The sequence below is a fragment of the Dermacentor albipictus genome, chromosome 1, assembly GCF_038994185.2.
Source record: "Dermacentor albipictus isolate Rhodes 1998 colony chromosome 1, USDA_Dalb.pri_finalv2, whole genome shotgun sequence".
NCBI classification, from domain to species: Eukaryota; Metazoa; Arthropoda; class Arachnida; order Ixodida; family Ixodidae; genus Dermacentor; species Dermacentor albipictus.
Genome location: NC_091821.1, coordinates 447,751,377 through 447,768,608, shown reverse-complemented (window position 1 = coordinate 447,768,608; position 17,232 = coordinate 447,751,377). Strand labels below are relative to the sequence as shown.

The 17,232-nt window shown below is 42.9% G+C and overlaps 2 protein-coding genes and 1 long non-coding RNA gene across 9 annotated transcripts in view; 1 reads left to right on the top strand and 2 right to left on the bottom strand.

Annotated features, from left to right (window-relative positions):
- kdn (citrate synthase) overlaps nt 1-7,953 on the bottom strand; it is a 56,099-nt gene extending 48,146 nt beyond the window's left edge. The window contains exon 1 of the mRNA XM_065448351.2: nt 7,791-7,953. Within this exon, the coding sequence (XP_065304423.1) occupies nt 7,791-7,838 (48 nt within the window). The 5' untranslated portion in view covers nt 7,839-7,953. The remainder of the gene's footprint in view (nt 1-7,790) is intronic.
- Nucleotides 7,954-8,415: 462 nt separating this feature from the next.
- The window catches only part of LOC135915316 (secernin-2), a 122,602-nt gene continuing 113,785 nt past the window's right edge, over nt 8,416-17,232 (top strand). For both annotated transcript variants that reach the window (XM_065448352.1, XM_065448353.1), the window contains exons 1-2: nt 8,416-8,606; nt 15,482-15,651. In XM_065448352.1, the coding sequence (XP_065304424.1) occupies nt 8,603-8,606; nt 15,482-15,651 (174 nt within the window). In that variant the 5' untranslated portion in view covers nt 8,416-8,602. The remainder of the gene's footprint in view (nt 8,607-15,481; nt 15,652-17,232) is intronic.
- The window catches only part of LOC135915319 (uncharacterized), a 58,083-nt gene continuing 53,588 nt past the window's right edge, over nt 12,738-17,232 (bottom strand). For all 6 annotated transcript variants that reach the window (XR_010568593.2, XR_010568592.2, XR_010568595.2 and 3 more), the window contains one exon: nt 12,738-13,018. This is a non-coding gene — a long non-coding RNA (uncharacterized lncRNA). The remainder of the gene's footprint in view (nt 13,019-17,232) is intronic.

Here is a 17,232-nt window from a genome sequence, read left to right as displayed (position 1 = left end):
TATATTCCAGTGTGTTAGCTTAAAGTGGCCCTGAACCACTTTTTATTGAAGTGGAGAAATGCATGTGAAGGTAAACTAGTATATCTCAAAATTCTTCGCCCCAAAAAGTACTTCAACACGTTCAGCAGAAGCAGAGTTACTGGCAATCAAACATGCCCTTCGTAGTACTTGCGCTCCTTCAATGCCTTGTACTGCGAAGATTACGGCGGAGCGTGGCGTGCCCACAATTCTCCGTTTTCTGAATGTCACCGTTGCTCGCAGCTCAAATTTGGTTTTGGATGTTAACATAGACACCACTACGTTGAATTTTAGCGTCTACGACATGCCAAACATAAGACGAATGCGGCTGTCCTCAGCGAACTGCAGTGCGCTTAGCCAGTGGACTCATTGCGGCCCCCTGCTGCAGCCACAGTATCTACGCTACGTAGCCGACCGTAGCTACACAACTGTAGCGTGTATGCGCAGAAGTTTGCTTTATGCACAACAGGGCTTGAGTGTGTGCTTGTGCTCATGTGTTCCAGTCTGACTGTGCTGCGTGGTGCAGACTGGCTATGTCTTTCACAAGCTTGAACGACAGATAATAGCCACATTCAACTTGCGTATTTTTGAATCACAGTCTGCCAAGGTGTCTAGTCCCAGTGGCCACGAGTGAGTGCACACTGGCAAGCGTGCGTGTGGTTTGAAATTAAGTTTCGCGTGGCTTGAGGCCAGCTGAGTGTTCAAAACGAGTCTAAACTAGCGAGACCCAATGGCCACGACAATGATAAGCCGAGTGGCCAAACTTTATTTTCTAAGCGGGCAGCTTTGGCTGAGCATGATCAGATGATGGTCGGCTTCTTTCAAAAGTATGTAATTATAGAAATTCAATAGCAGATTTTCACTAACTTCAGCCTGTTTATTAATCTGCATCAATAAATATACACAGTAACAGTAGGAAGAATTGCGCTGATCCAAACACCCTTTTTGATTGTCGTCTGGCCAATAGCAGCTGCACATGGGAATCCCTTATATTATGAAATAGCGCGTTCAGAAAAAACTGAGGAGCAGGCTTCTATATAAAAGAGAATTCTACAGAAAGGCAACTTCATGCTTCACTTGCGAGCTCCAAAAGCCGTGCATGACTGCAAAACTTGGCTGGGATGTTTAGAGCAGCATATGCTATCCAGGGATTGTCTTTCCACCAAGCCCAGGGCATGGTTCAGAACCCCTTTAAAGGCACTCTAAAGAGAAAAATTATTTCTTCTGCACGAGTAAATTGCGCTTCCACAATTCCAAAAACACCACTCTTACCACGAGGAGACATCTGGTAAGCCACGAAAAAAAAAATGAAAAACACGAAAGACGAGTGGGGACGCCGCCTTGAAATTCCCACACCAGCTCACCGCAAGGCCATGGATTTTGACAGCGCCTGCTAGGGCCCAGTTAATTCTTCAGTGGTAAAGATTGGACACATTTCGTCCTAAAGGAGCCAAAGATCAAATATGACAAGTTTCATGAACTGTTACTGAGTCAGCGTTGCCCAAACATGAAAGAATACTTCGAAATCTGTGACATCACACTGACGCACCGGCGTTGGGGTTTCGGCACGAAATGTAAAAAATTAAACTTTTAGCTTTATTTTTCTTCTAATAATCAACCTATCATCGTGAAGTTAATGAGAACAGAGTTTTCAAGGAATACTTTATTGGCTTAAAGTGATTTACTGTCCTGCTTTAGTGTCCCTATAAACATTTCAAAGACCCATGAACAACCTAACGTGCTAAGCCCCAGCCACACTGGAGGAAAAACACACACACTGTGCAAGCGGCAGTGCTTCGCTGTTCAGTTGAGTTAGGAAGGGGCACCTTCTTTTGAACTTCCAGAATAACTTTTTTTTTACGGACACTGAAAACAAAGTTCGGCACTAATTGACAAACCATTTCTATGCTGCTTAATAAAAGTGCATTGGCAGTGGTTCGCTTAGCATCGACTGGTGCTGTTCTACAAAACGGTTATGCAAAGCAATATCACTCGACACTATACGAACCTTTATGATTGAGCTTGTCACTGATTGCACGTATTCTCATGCCTTTTTAGACCTTGCTTTAGATAATACAATTCTTAGATTATCTGTTTTATTTTCCAGTCTCAGTGAAGATTGTACTGAGCTTCCATTGTACACCAATTTCTATGATTGCAACACACGAACAGTATTTTTAAGGCAGAATATGCAGCTTTATATGAATTTACATTCCAGGTTTTCCATTTTTTTAAGAAACGTGAACATTCAACGGGGCCTGTTACACTTAGTCAAGTCCAAGTGGCTAACCAGTGAAAGGCGCCGGAGGGAGGACCCCCCGACGTTGGCCGACAAATTAAATCTGAGCCTTTATGGCTCGAAAGCGATGGCCCCTTCGAACGTTGATGGCAGGGAATTACCTCATGACAATCTTTTCCGATTTTCGCTCGCTCCGTCGGGAGCACCTTCGCCGAATGAAGCGCAACATTTCCCGGAAGACCAGACCCGAGCATCACGACATTTCGAGGGACCACGGTCTCGTGAGCATAGTGTTCGTACGTTACAACACACCCTTTTTCTCTAGCGCGCACATTGAGCGAGCTTTCAGTATTTCTGCAGATATCTCCATACAAAAACGAGGGAAGAGACTGAAGAGTACCAATGACACTTTTGAAGTGCAGTTCTTATTGAAGATAACCAATGTGTTAAGGCTGGAGAGGAGGCACTGAAAGAGCCAGGCTAGCTCGTTGTATTTACCGTATGTGTGCACAATGAAGTAACCGTAATCAATTACACTTTTGAAAGAAGTCCCTGTAATTGTAATCGGTTGCTTTTTTTTTCTGTAACATGTAAAAGTCTGCCATGTATGGTACCCTGCACACATCTGTTTGCTGGGCACCATGCGCTTAGCTCATTTTCACGACACACCAATCTGCAGTGTTGCAAGGTGGCAATTCCTTGGATTTCTCACTTTTCCTCATTTCAGCTCTGGAAGAAGCATTCCATAACATAGGACAGTACTTAGCGTAAGCTTTCCATAGGTATATTAAATTGGGTTTTGACAGTATAGCATGTTACATGCGTACAACTACCATCACAACATCAGTACCGGTACTTTATTCAAATCAGTTCTACCAAAAACATCATGCAACTAAAATTTTTTTTAGATATACACAAGAAAAATATGATATTTACGTTGAAACATTTAGGTATGCAAAAAGAGCCATCGGCTGTAACATTTGTCAAGCAAAAGTGCACACTCATTTTCAGCTTACACCTCTGGTCATTTTGCAGCAGTTCAAACAAATGCATTGCCTTCTGTCTGATTTGCACTCCAGATGACACCAGCCCGTGTCTTGCACAAAAATATTCACGTAGGTGCTCTCCGTTCCCTTCACAACCCTTCAAGAAGCCACCACAGTGGCCGAGATTCAAACCTGCAACCTTGTGGTCCACAGCACAACACCAAGCACCTCTCAGCACTGCATAACACTTTGAAAGCTTGTCAAATAAAGGAGTGCGCAGTTGACCACTTCTATTCCTATTTGGAGGATGTGTCACATCTTTATGAATAGTTCAAATTTAGGAGTAGCAGAAAAAATATGAAAATATGAAACACTACTTTTTTTTTTTCTGGCCAGAAATCACACAGAGCAATGTGGGTCATCTGCCGCTGTATGTCTCTAGCGCTGACACCAGTTCATGCTTGTGTGTGTTGCCTATTTCTGCGTCCTGCTGAAAGGCACCCGTTTTGTTTTGTTATCTGGCAATGCAACAAGCTGCACAATTTAGAATTGAGCTGAAATCGAGGGGCCCTCTCGCTATGCAGTGACTATTTTAGAACTGTGACTGAGGTATCCGTGCCAGTTTGCAAGTTACAACCTGCTAAATGTGCAGTTAAAGCAACTGGCTTGCAGTTGGAAAACCACCAGTGCAAATTTAAAGAAGAAAGTTTCCCAGGTGACCGAGTGCAACTAGCATGTATAATATGCTAGTTGCATATATAATCAGAGTGCATATACAAAAAGCTCCAGGTAGGACAACAGCCTTTTTCCAGCTGTGCGAGAATGCTTGCACATGCTCGTGCTGCAATGCACGCTGCAACAATACTGCATGACTGCTGCTTCTGTGCCACAGGGCTGAGAGAGCAGCACGTACTGAATACGGACGGGTTTTCTATACATCCGGCAGCTTCAGATAGGACTCTGTTCCTGGCCAATCGTGTCACAATACCTTTTCACATGGCAGTTTTTTTGCAATGTGGAAGTCGTGATGAGAAGAATAGCCCAGAAAACATGCGCCAATGTGGCCCGAAAATTCTGTGTTCATTTAATACCATTCGAACTAAATGCCGATTTCGTAATGCCAAATCAGTGGCACGAGGGATTTTAGCTAAGTTATCCTATGATCCTATATAAGTGTGATTTGTGGTTGTGTCACGACGTTTCTGCAGGCTGTCATGGCTTTCTCTGGCTTTTTTTTTTTAGAACATAAAGAAAATGAGGAAAATGTAATTCGATGGGTATTCTTGCCATCTAGAGACTTTCAGCATGGCCTTATGTTCCAGCTGGCCTGGACGTGCACATTCATTTAAATCTACAACTTCCATGAGGTGCAAGAAAAGCACAAATTCAAATAAGATCAATATATCTGCCCAAATTAACAATTTTAGTGAGAAGTCCTAAGAGGAAGCTCTTAGGAAGCTTAAGGAATTTTTTCCTTAATTTCCTTTAGCTTGGAGGCTCCTATCTAAAAACATAAGAAAGGAGAAAATATTTTTTCCTGCATTGAATTTGATGAGGTATGTAAGATTTAAAAAAAAAATTAATACATAGTGAGTCCAGGAAGCAGACTTATTTATGCTATCAATTTTTAAACAAAATTTGTCGAAAATTTCAAAATGATAAAAAAATGAGACTATCAAGTTTACAACTCTCCAACTCAGCAATGAAAAAAAAAAATCACAATTTTGTAAACTGCATCTAATAGTACATCTAAAGCAGACAAAATCGATGTATTATATATCCCTGTGAAATATTTTAAAAGAAAATTATGGGGTTTTACGTGCCGAAACCACTTTCTGATTATGAAGCACGCCGTAGTGGAGGACTCCGGAAATTTAGACCACCTGGGGTTCTTTAATGAGCGCCTAAATCTAAGTACACAGGTGTTTTCGCATTTTGCCCCCATCCCTGTGAAATATATTACTAATTTATGAATAGGACTTTTGCAAGACCCTTGTAAATGCAACAAATTCACATAAACTGCAAATTAATATCAGATATGCTCACTTTCGATGCTCTAAGATTTACAAAACAGATATATCTGTTCTTGGTGCAGTGTTACAGATTTGTAAAGCTTCTGCTGCTATTTTTTTTTCTAACTTACTAATTTTCAGCAATTTTCATTAAAATAGTTTGCGTCCTAAATCAAAATTCAGTTTCATACAGTCACTAGAATTTAACTTTCAGTTTTAAATGAAACAAATTTCCTTAACGTAGTTGCAGGGGTTATCCCAGAAAAGCATTTCTGCATTTTACATGTATTTGAATAGGTTCGCAGTTGGGCCTGAGCTAAAAGCTTCTTCTTAAGAAGTATGTTGAAGGTCATTATTTTCGCTAGTGCTTGGAACCATAAATTGTTAACATGGCACATTCAGCTGTAGACTTGGTGCTAAGTGGGTTAACACAGGTAACATGAGAGCAAATGGCTTATAATGTTATACAGAAAAAAAAAAAATTATCCATCCAGAAATTACTGCACCAGTGGCCTTGCCTCTCCTCTAGCCACAGTCTCACATTACCAAAAGTAGCAAGATCTGGGTACAGTGAATAATGCACAACAGCTTCTAGGTCTTCAAGGTGCAAACCCCCAGTTTTTTTGTTTCCATATCTCTCCATACACAAGCAAAAAAAGAAAAAGAAAAATAAAGAAATCAAGGTAGGTCAAAGAGCTACCTTTTCTTTTATAGCACAGTCATGAGCCTCAACGTGCATGTTTAGTCTATAGCAAGCGATCAAAGTGAGGCATGAGCCAATGTCACGCCAGGTATTGCACTAAAGATAAGTACTGTACTACTGGTGTGCGTTCCTATGCATGGCATTAGAGTGCACATCACATTTCGCAGTGTCAAGACCCACATTCTCCGTGTGCTTACATGCGTAAATGCTTATCAGACGATAGCTGTGCACTTCTCTCCTCATTCCGCGGCAGAAGCAGTTCACAGCGTGAAGCAATCACCCCTTCCGACTTTTGCGCTCCGTAATCCTGATAACGGCTATTTTTGGCATGTGAAGCTGTGACGTGAAATTTTTGGATACGTCACTGCTCTGGTCATTACTGGGACACAGATAACTTCAGATATGAGAATTTGTTGTTAAGCAGAGTTAGTAAGAACTGAGATGGGAGACACTAAAGTGCATATTTAAGCAAGCCTGATAGCAAAAGAAAAAGGGAGTGAGTGACCTACTTCAATACACTCACACAAAAAAAGTGGGGCAGTTATCCATTTATTACCACACCTAACCTGTAATCAGTAACACGGGCAAAGGTTTTTTTTAGCGGATGTGGTAAAGATCACAAAGCTTGATAAGCACAGATTATGTGCAACTCAACAGCCGTGTCCATCTAACGACTAACCACAACATTCAACGGTAAAATTCAGCTAAAGGTGGTAAACCAAAGCAAGATGCCTGTATTCTCAGCCAGGTCAAACACCTTTGAGTGCTTCTGGATTTCTTTTTTGTGCTTTGCGACTCAGGCACGAGAAGGAAGAGTTCTCCGGAGCGCAGGGCGTATGTGACACCGCGCGTATTGCTGTGAGCGAACGACACCGCGTAGCAAATCAAACGTTTATTTTTTTAATTTTTCAGTAAGACAGTTGACAAATTGTATTCTTCGCAGCAGATCGTATACCTGCGAGTTTTCGTCAACAGGCGTGATGCAGCGGCGCAAGGAAAAGGAAAAAAAGCTATGGAGAGCACACGTGTATAACGGAATCAACAACCTCGTCACGGGAGCGCCCGCAACGCTTACGAGTGTCACAGAGGGCGGGGGAGGGGGCACGAACGTGCGGTGAAACGCGCCACCGGCAAGTCCTTTTAGCCCGTTCCTCATCGGGGTAGCCCCACAGACTGGTCTTCTAGCAGGAAAAAGAAAGAGACCATGCTGCGTGCATTAATCGGGACATGAAAATCTTCAGTCCCCAAACTGTACTACTCACACACCCGTGCTTATTTTTTTTCCCCTTTCTATCCAGAGCGTGCACGACTGGGTACATCAAACGGAACATAGAGTATACATTACGCTGAGCCGGCGCAAGGCCCGCTACCAGCTTGGACGCTCGATTCAGAGAAGCCGGCGAAAGGAAACCGGGCCCCTCACCGGCCGGCCCCGCAAAGAACGGCGCGGCACGGCCAAACTAAACCAGTCGTGAAATTCGCGTTTCGCGTGTCCAAGACGGCATGTTTACGAAACGAAAGGCCACGTCGATCAGAGAATCAGCGAAGCACGAATACGAACACACGCGCGTCGACCTGGTTGACCTCAAAACGAGGAAAAGTGTGTGTGCTGCGTCTAATTCAATTTGCGTCAAGCTGTAGCTGATGAATGAAATCTTCCGTTAGATTAGCGTGCAGTCACCAATGGCCCACCGCGCAAATTCAGCCCACTTTTAACAGTGTCAACGCCAGTCATTCATTCCGATGGCTCTCTCTTGCGCTCAACGAAGGTCGGCCTGCGGAGCGGACGCGCTCAGTCGGAGACCGCGATGTGGAGACAGCTTTTGACTCACCTGAGTTTGGACGACTGTGCGAGCAGGGAGTAACCGAAAGAGGGCCATCCTGACAAAATTATTGGAGAGAAGCTGGAGTGCACGAGCTTTAGGTAGCAAGCACTGTCCAAACTCGCCGGTCAAAGCAGCCCTTAGAAGTCCACGATGGGAAAAGAAGCAGGGTACGTCAAAAATGCGAGGCCAGATGTATGCCAAATGCAACTCAAAATGTGTTGCTAATACCTGCTATTTTTTCGACATCACTTACGCTGTAAATAAATTATATAAAAACTTTTTTTTTACTTTATTGCACAGTTAGTTTTATTTATATATGAAGTGCAATTTCAGAGACATTTCTACAACGTAGTACTAGCAAGACTTCACAACATTTGCGAACACACTTTGTATGCTAAAAAAAGTTAAAACAGATTGTTGCGTCATCTAGTAGCATTTAATTAAACTATAAACGCAACGTTTTTAGGTAATTGTTTGCAGAGTAGCTTACACTTAATTTTGTAGATAACGCATAAGTTGCTAATTTACAAAAACATTTTACAATATTAGGTTGTTTTTAAGTTAGGTTTTGCTAGTGTGTTGTTATGAAACTTTGTCGTAAACATATGGTTGTAGATTCGTGCTCCACGTTTTGAGGGTCTCGTGCCAACCCACTTGCGTGCGCGGCGGCGGAGCGGCTTTTCCATACGAGGCGAAGCTTGTGGACTATTGTCAGTATTGTCGCGAGTTTACGAATCAACCATCCACCGCAAAGATCCGCACAATTCAGGCAGTAAACATCGGACGGTCGCGGAGAAAGTTGCCTTAAGCTGTTCAACATGGGTACGTGCCTTGAGCAACTTTATTTTTTTCTCCCGTCCAATCATCTCACTCAGTCTTGAGGGCAGTTTTCTACTTTCGTGTAGTACGCCGCGTACCAATCGATACAGTTGGGTCAGTTTTGGGTGTAGTCATTTCTAACCGAGAGAGCCACAGCTGCAACCGCACGCTTTAATATTTTTGTATTACGTTCTGCCTCAGATCGACGCGTTTGAAGAAGTCGATCAGCTTCTTGTTTTATTATTCTGTACGACGGCTCACACTTTAGTTATATTGCGACTTTGCTTTTTCGCCGGCGTTTTCAGTGATACAGCTCGCGTACCTGGGCGAAGCATGTAACCTCGTATGTGGAATCGGCCGTCACTGTTAATTTAAATCTCAGTATACACATGTCCTGAAAGGTTTTCACATCGCATACATTTTTCCTCTTGAAGTACTGCTCGGTCGTGCACGCTTCCGGCCCAGTTTCTTTCTTGTACGTCGAATTCTTTCGCCGTTTTCTTCTTGGTCAAACGACCTACATTTCTGGCGCCGCTGTCCACAAGAAGGCACCTCCGCAGAGAATTGGTTACCGCAGCCGACGTACATGTACTGCTGTCCGTGCTGAGAGCAGCTGTCCGTATAGATAAACTTGGCCTTTGAACAGTATACGCAGAAAAAAGGGCAGCTGATGCTCCCAGTATCAGAACTAGCGCTGGAAACGCGCGTACATTCGTAACAATACATGCACGCTAAAAAAATTTCGACTACGAGAATGTGCATGTCGCAATGAAAGTGACAACGCGATTTTTATTCTGACAACTTATGCGATTAAAGAAATGTAATACTAATAAGAATTGACACACCGTTGTGCCGTTAATTGTCAGACGGCACCACGGTGTCTAATGCACCCGCACACTTATCGATGTATGCTATATATTGTTGCGGGTGTCGTCCTTTTCGCACATTTCGCACGTGTGATCAGTGCTATATATAATGGGCTTTAGTATTGCCACGTTACGTAATTAATCGTTATCGCGACCGTGTCTTCTCCTTTAACAAGACACGTAAAGTAATTCATTGCATTCGCGGCAGCAAGAAGAAATGCATTCTAATAAAATCATTTTTTTACGACAGTCTCTGCATGCCCCCGTTTACCCGTGCAGAAAAAAGACAATTTTCATTCATTCATTTAAAGCCGCCGCCAAACTATTTGTTTCTCTTTTACCGAGGATGTATCTTTCTTTGAAAATATTGTTTCGGCCTATTTATAAATTAATTCTTCTTGCTGCAATAAAAAAGGAAGATAAGGAAGTACGATAGGAAAACACGAGAACGTTGGCGCACATTAGCGCGAGTTCTTTTTTCACGGCATTAACAGTGTGTTGTGCAGTGAAGCCTACTTTTTCTTTGAAATTGACAAGTGCATGTGCTCTTGTGCACCTGTTGCAAAATGCGTTTTTCTGGTAACAATACATTTGTAATGGTAACGGCAAGCGTAAATTGATGCATCTTTCAATGTGTACTAATATCAGACAACGTTCAACTGCCATCATCCTCACTTGGATTTCTCTCATTTAGCATCTCGCGGTAGTACTTTAGTTATAGCACTACTAATAATATTGATGAAACTTTGTTTCACTGATTCCCATATTTGCCCCTAAAGGCCCGATGCACAGAGGAACAGGGAGAGGCAACCGAGAGCACTTTAACATAACGGTAACTGTACAATAAGGAACATAAAAATATTATTGACCTGTGTTGGTGAAAATGCATGTGAAGAACAAACAAAGGCTGAGAAAGCCAAGTGGGATTGCGAACTAAATAAAAAAGAAGAAGCTTGTTAGGCTCACATGCGTATAAGAAAAAATTTGGCATGATCACTTTATCAAATGTTCTGAGAACAAAAAGATAAGGCCAACCAATATTGACCTCAGCATCCAGAAAGGTGCGATAAAATGCAAGTAAAGTAAATTGAAACATACTGAACTTGGCTGATCAGCAATTCAAATGAAAGCAAGCAGAGCTAGTGGACCAAAAAGTGCTAGTTTTGCTTTTTCTGTCAACGGTGATGGATATGGTGCATCGTTTTTATATTGAGATTGCTTATGAACAACTTTCACTTTGTAAGAGTGAAAATCTACTGATAATGTTGGTTCCAGTTGATTCTAAAATTTGTCCTAGCAGAAAAAAACACACATACAAGCAAATGGAGGATGACGGGGCACATGCTAAACTTTCAATTGAGTTTAGTGGCAGCTTTCATATTTTTTGTTTTGCGTGAATACAGGATGAGCCTCTGACACATGACCTAGGTGGGCTGGGAGCTGAGGCATGAACCTAGCAATGGAGGACATCACAACTTGCTTAAGATGCATCTGTCATATGTGCTTCTGTCTCGTCTTTCTTCCAAACTATATTTGATCGCACAGTTCTCCCCGAATGCTTAGGAAAGGGTCCTCATCACTCCTGTCTTCAGGGAAGGGCAAGTGCTATGTCTCCCAAGTGGCATGTCTTCCTACTTTCCCATTTACAATGCATCCAACCTGTGTTCAGGTCTTGAGTGAATTGCCAACAAGAATCTCTCTTCTCACCTCAACGGTCCAGAGCTTCTTCGAAATTCTCATTATAGTTTCTCAAGCTTGAGCCACTATGAGGATGCTCTTGCTTTCACCTGCTACTTGTTCAATGACAGCATGGGCTCTTGTCTGCCGACCAGTGTTGTCTAGCTTGATGACAGCAATTCATTTGTAACTAAGACCCAGCAACTTGCCCAGAGACTTGGTTCTTGCACCTCACCCCAGTGGCTCATCTCCTTTCTGGCTGACAAAAGTCTCCACGAGCATTCATGGCATTCAAGTGCAAATAAAGACATGCTCTGATACAAAACATGACAAGCTCTTACCAAACTTGTATCAGCAAGCTTCCCACCTTCTACTCAGCTGTACACTCTCCTACTTTTGCAGCAGCTCTGCTGTACCATCTGGAATCTATTAATGATCCATCCTGGGGCTCCATTCTTTTTAGTGTTTATACTAGCAGCATTCCCCTTTCATCTGCAGTAGTCAAGACACAACGATACTACTCGGACAATGAACATTTGCTTTTCGTCCACTTGTGTCTTACTGCAGTTGCGTCTCAAAACTCAACTGCTGTATTTCGTGGAAAACTGTTTCTACATCAGTCCAAACAACTACTGTTCTGTCATAAGCTCTGTTCTGATAAGCTCATAAGTTCTGTTCAGCAAACCAAGTCACACTTCCCCATAGAAGCTTGGTGATGCTGTACATGCTGCATACAACTAGGACCTTGCCGTCATCATAGCAACCCTTGCACCAATTCTGGATTTTGGCCACCATGTAGCTAAGGTGACAGCCAAGGTTGGTGGCAGATTGGGCTTTGTGTCCTAGCTATCTTCCTTTACACTTTTCACCTCCCCTTATTTCCCTCATCTTGTGTGCTGCTTGTCAATTTATGGAAGCTGTGAACTCTACCTTGTCAAGCAAGTCGACTCTGTGTGACGCCATGCAATGCAAGTACTGGTTCAGCATGACCCACTGCTAGGCTATGACATTCTCTAGCACAGCCCTGGCTATGATTGCCTAAGCGATTAGTGAACAAGGATACAGGATAAGGAAACAAGGATATCTGCACATGCTACCAGTGAGCCTCTCCGTGACTTGCTTCTAAGTTGTCCAGGTTTCCTATAGCTATGCAAACACTCCTGTCAACCACATCCCCTCAGAACATAAACATGTGAACAAGGGTTGTTCATTCCCGCAAGCTATTTCCATGTATGCACCTCTCCTTATGACAGTCTGCGTGGTCACTGCTGCTACAAGATCATAACACAAGCACAGCACAAGATACAGGGACAATATAGAAAGACACACAGGGAACTTACTTCCAACGGATGATGTTGGAAGTCAGTGCCTTGTGTGTCTTTCTATGTCATCCCCATCTTTTGCGCAGTGCTTGTGTTACGATGAATTACCAACGTGCCCAAGTCTCTACCCTTGTCTGCTACATGATACAGTGGCACCTCAGTTCTCAAATGTAATTCGTTTCGTGACCGATTGCGAATCAAACTGGTCGCAAACTGAAGCAGACTTTCCCATGGAAAACCATGTGAATGCATTTAATCCATTCAGACTCTAAGGCTTCAAGCAAAATTTATTCAAACACAAATATAAATCAAAACAAGTGTACTGTTCAGTACTTATGAAGGATGCAAACACTCTCACACTTCCTTGGTGGGAGAAACAGGCAGGTGGGTGGGCAGCAGCTGGTTATTGGTTCAAGGGCGAGTCACTCAGTAAGTACATCATGAGGATCTCACTCAGGGGTGTCCTTCTTCTTTGGTCTTTCAGCTGCAAGCTGAGTTCTGGCAAGAAATCTGTTCAATGACGCTTGTTTTTTTCCTCTGGTGCACAAGCCTGTGAAAACCACATTGTCATTCATCATGGGTAAACACATTTGTTGCAGTTAGGTTGGAGTGGTGGTTCTCAAAGAAGTCCTGGCAAACTTCATAGTACTATTAATTGAATATTTCTTCTTGAACTGGAGCAATCAAACACCAAACTTACATTTTAAGCTAGAAAGTCAGTACTGAGGTGAAATCATTATTAATAAAGTGGTTTTTATATAAAACTGAATAAACGACATCATCACAATGTCACACATCGGATCTCCGTGAGCCCACTAAGCTTGTGAACCAAACTATAGTTCGTGAAGCCAGGTAAAATTTTGCAAGCACTGCTTTTAGTGAATGAAATTGTTCAAGAAGAGAAGCATTCATAAACCGAGCTGCCACTGTATATGTTAGTTCACCACTTGCTGCTGCAACTTCTTTCGTACACTGGCTCATTACTAGTACTGTGGCCTACATCCCTGGATATACTAGGCAAGGTCAACTTTTAGATGGCTTCTGTGCATGAATTCTACTGGCCATTTTTGCGGACTTCGCTGCAATCTTTTAGACCTAGCTGTCACTTCCTCTTGTTCCAAGTGGAAATACATATTGATTGGAAATATCACGATATGAGGTTTTCAGATATGTAATCACTATTACTGCGACTAACAGCCTCGTGCTTCCCCTATCTTGCATTGGGTGCTGTAGGCACTAGCTGCGGATGGGGCTGCCATGCTGTGGGTTGGTGATTGGTGGGGAGCAACACAATATTCCACGTCGCTGGGAAGCTTAAGCAATTGAAATAGAGGACCATTCACCTGTTGAATACAGTATGCCTGCGCAGTGAAATGCATATTGCTTGCACCGCCAGATTTATGTCACCTGCTTATCAGAAGTGCAACAGAATTGGTGAAAACATAGCAGCATTATGATGTACCAAGCTGGAGTGCTATACATAGGAGAGCCTTTGTGCCAGGTCTCTGTATGGGCAGCGTAAGCGCCAAGAAACTGCTTTATCCAGGGACATTTGTATGAGGCTCTGCTGTACTCTTGTACATGCACATACACAAAAAAAAGTTCTTTGCAGATATATGTTACTCGGAGCAACTAATAACTCAATATCAGTGCAGCTGTATAGGCGAGTTTCGATGTCATTCGAAAGTACTAGGGGACTGTTTGGGTGATGAGTTATCACCGAAGCTGCCTGCATGTTCTCACTGATGCCCTGGTCACATCGCCACTCTGGGATTCCCACGCATGCTGCATTGCTGGACTGCGCTGTCAGCTTTCTCTGCCATAGCCATATGACTGACCTACAATGTAGAGCTGATAAAAACATGATGTGAAAAACAAAAATTACGAATTTGTGATGTAATTTACGTAATTTACATAATTGTTTTCACGGCCATAAGGTGCTCATTTGTGTGTCATCTTTATATATATATTATTTTTTTTCTCTCTCTCTTCGTGATTTATGATGATTTCTGTTTGATGCTTTTACCAGTGCTTGTGTTAACCTTTTTGATACCCCTCCTGCATGGGTCCTAGCTTGGGCATGCAGTATTTTGTGAATAAATAAATAAAAAAGAAAATGCACTAGAATGTTGCTGTCTATTTGAGTGAGGTAATGCAAGATAACTTATATAGTCACTGATAATTACATAAAAAAAATATTGGCGATTTCGACGCAGGTCACACTGCTGGCTGTTTCTAGAAAGGACATTTGATATGGACCATGCCACCGACTGCTGTCGGCTTTCACTGTAGCCACATGAAAACAGTTGTGGAAGTCTTAAAGGTACACCAAAGTAAAACAATAATTCAGTTTGGACTGAAAAAGTAATGTTTGAAAACTCTATTGTCATTAATTTCACCATGACAAGTTTATTCTTAAAAAAAGGAAATGACATTCAAAATTTCATTTTTTAAAATTTCCTGCAGAAGCCCCAACGGCGATACATCAGTGTGACGGACATCACGGATTTCAAAGTATTTTTTCATATTTGGACTGTGTTGGCTCAGTGACATTTTCTGAAGCTTACCATGTTCAGTCCTTGTCTCCTTTAGAATGCAGTGTAGTTAATTTTTGCTGATAAAAACGAACTATGACCTAGCGAGTGCCATCAAAATCCGTGATGTCACAACGATCTGGTGTGGGAACTTCAAAGTAGAGGCACCACTCGTCTTTAGATTTTGAGTCTTTTCTGGTTTACCAAGTCTCGTCTCATGGTAACAGTAGCTTTTTTGGTATTGCAGAAGGGTGAAATCACAGGCAAAGTCATTTAATCTTTAGTGTCCCTTTAACAGCTTTGCTGTAAGAGTGTACAGTGCTCAGAATTGGCAGCAACTTTGAGGCCTACTGATGCTCACAGTGTCAAGCCCTCTGTCACCGAATGATGTAATTTGTTTTCAAGCCGCGCGCCATAGTGCATGTTGTTGCAAATCGCCACTGCATTTTATGATTGTCCTTCGTATTCCTTCCCTGCAGAGTCTGTTCTAGGGAACCGGCCTACATCATGCGACACCTTTGTGGCCTTGCCACCGGCCACACGCAACGACTGCATCGTGTTTGGCAAGAACTCTGACCGTCCCGCGGGGGAGGTGCAGGAGGTGGTGTACGTGCCCAAGACCCATCACAGCACCTCCACCAAGTTGCAGGTGAGATCGCCATTCCACTGCAGAAAAGTAATACGCTAACGGAACAGCCGTGGAAAAAAGAAAAAAGCTGTTAAAGGCCACCGAAGCAGAAACTGAATGCCACTGTTAAAGTTGCACTAAAGATAGTCATCAAGTGAAGCTCTTTTAGTGAATCACGTTTATACAACAGGAAAATTCTGGCAGAACCCATCTCGCGATGAGTGTCGACATTAATGAGATTAGCAGGAGAACAGTGTAGCGGCACACCATATTGCGAATGCCGAAATGCGTCACGTACGAGGCGTGTATGCAGCCAGGCTTCTCTCACGCACTTCTTATTGGACACTGTGAACCATCTGGCAATGCTGGTGCAAAGTCCATGCGAAGTCCTTCTGAATATTATTCAGACAAGATTCTCTGTATATATTTGGCGCAGGTAGAATGCCGCCCTTCACTGGAAGAAGCTTAAAGAATTTTCGTCATCGAAGAGGTGGCATATAGCACTGGTAAATATCCAGTGACAGACTAAAGTTGGTCTGACGGTTAGTCTTGAACCCAGTTCCCTCAGCACAGCAGTCCCATGCTCTACACATTGACTCAAGTTGCCATCAAAGAGGCTCATTGAAGAGTGGCACATAACTATTGACCAAAGTTGGTCTGACGATTGGTTTCGAACCCAGTTTGCTCAGCACAGCAGCCTGATGCTCTACCTATTAGACCCCGGACTACTCAATGACCCAAGTTAGTTAGAAGGTGGCTAGAGAGACCGACTGATAACTACCGGAAAGTGTGTGAAGTATCTTAAGATTGCTAATTGCATTAAAGACTGCTACTAACCGCTGGAATGGTGGCAACGCTGCCCTGAGGTTCCCGTGCCAGCTTGTTGTGATGTCAAAAATTTTGACAGTGTCTACTCTGGTCTAGTAAAATGTCTTTCTGTAGTGAAGGACAACTTTCTATCTATAGACATTGTTCGTTTTTGTGACTATTGAGCTAATATTCTATATTACCACTTATGACTGTATTTATGAATTCTACCACTCCTCTCTGTAATGCCTTCAGGCCTTGAGGGAGCTGATAAATGAAATGAAAGCAGCCAATGACTCCACATGGAAAATTACAAAAGCTTTCTCGGCAATAGAATGACGCAAGTACAAAAACTATTGTGGCAGAACCAATGTAACGATGACTGTCGACGGTAATGCGTTAGCATTGAATCAATATAGTGACACAACATATTGCCACCATTGACATGAGTTATGTATGAGACGTGTACTGCAGCAGGAATTCTCTTTTGCACTTCCCTTAGAGCAGTCGGCACCATCTAGCACCACCATTGCGAAGCCTGAGCATGGCCTCTGAAATGCACGGAGTGCCGGTGCATGTGAATTTTGAGAAATGCGTCACGCAGCAACCGGACTTCTCTCTCTCGCGCTTCTTTTTGGACACGCTGCGGTATCTAGTGGCACTGCCAAGAAGTCTGTGCATGGCCTCAGAGATTGAAAGTGTGACGCGCCAGTGCCTACAAAGGCTGAGAATTGTGCGCTCGCTCGCTACACATTCTGTGGCACATACTCAGTCACCCAAGTTAGCGAGACGTTC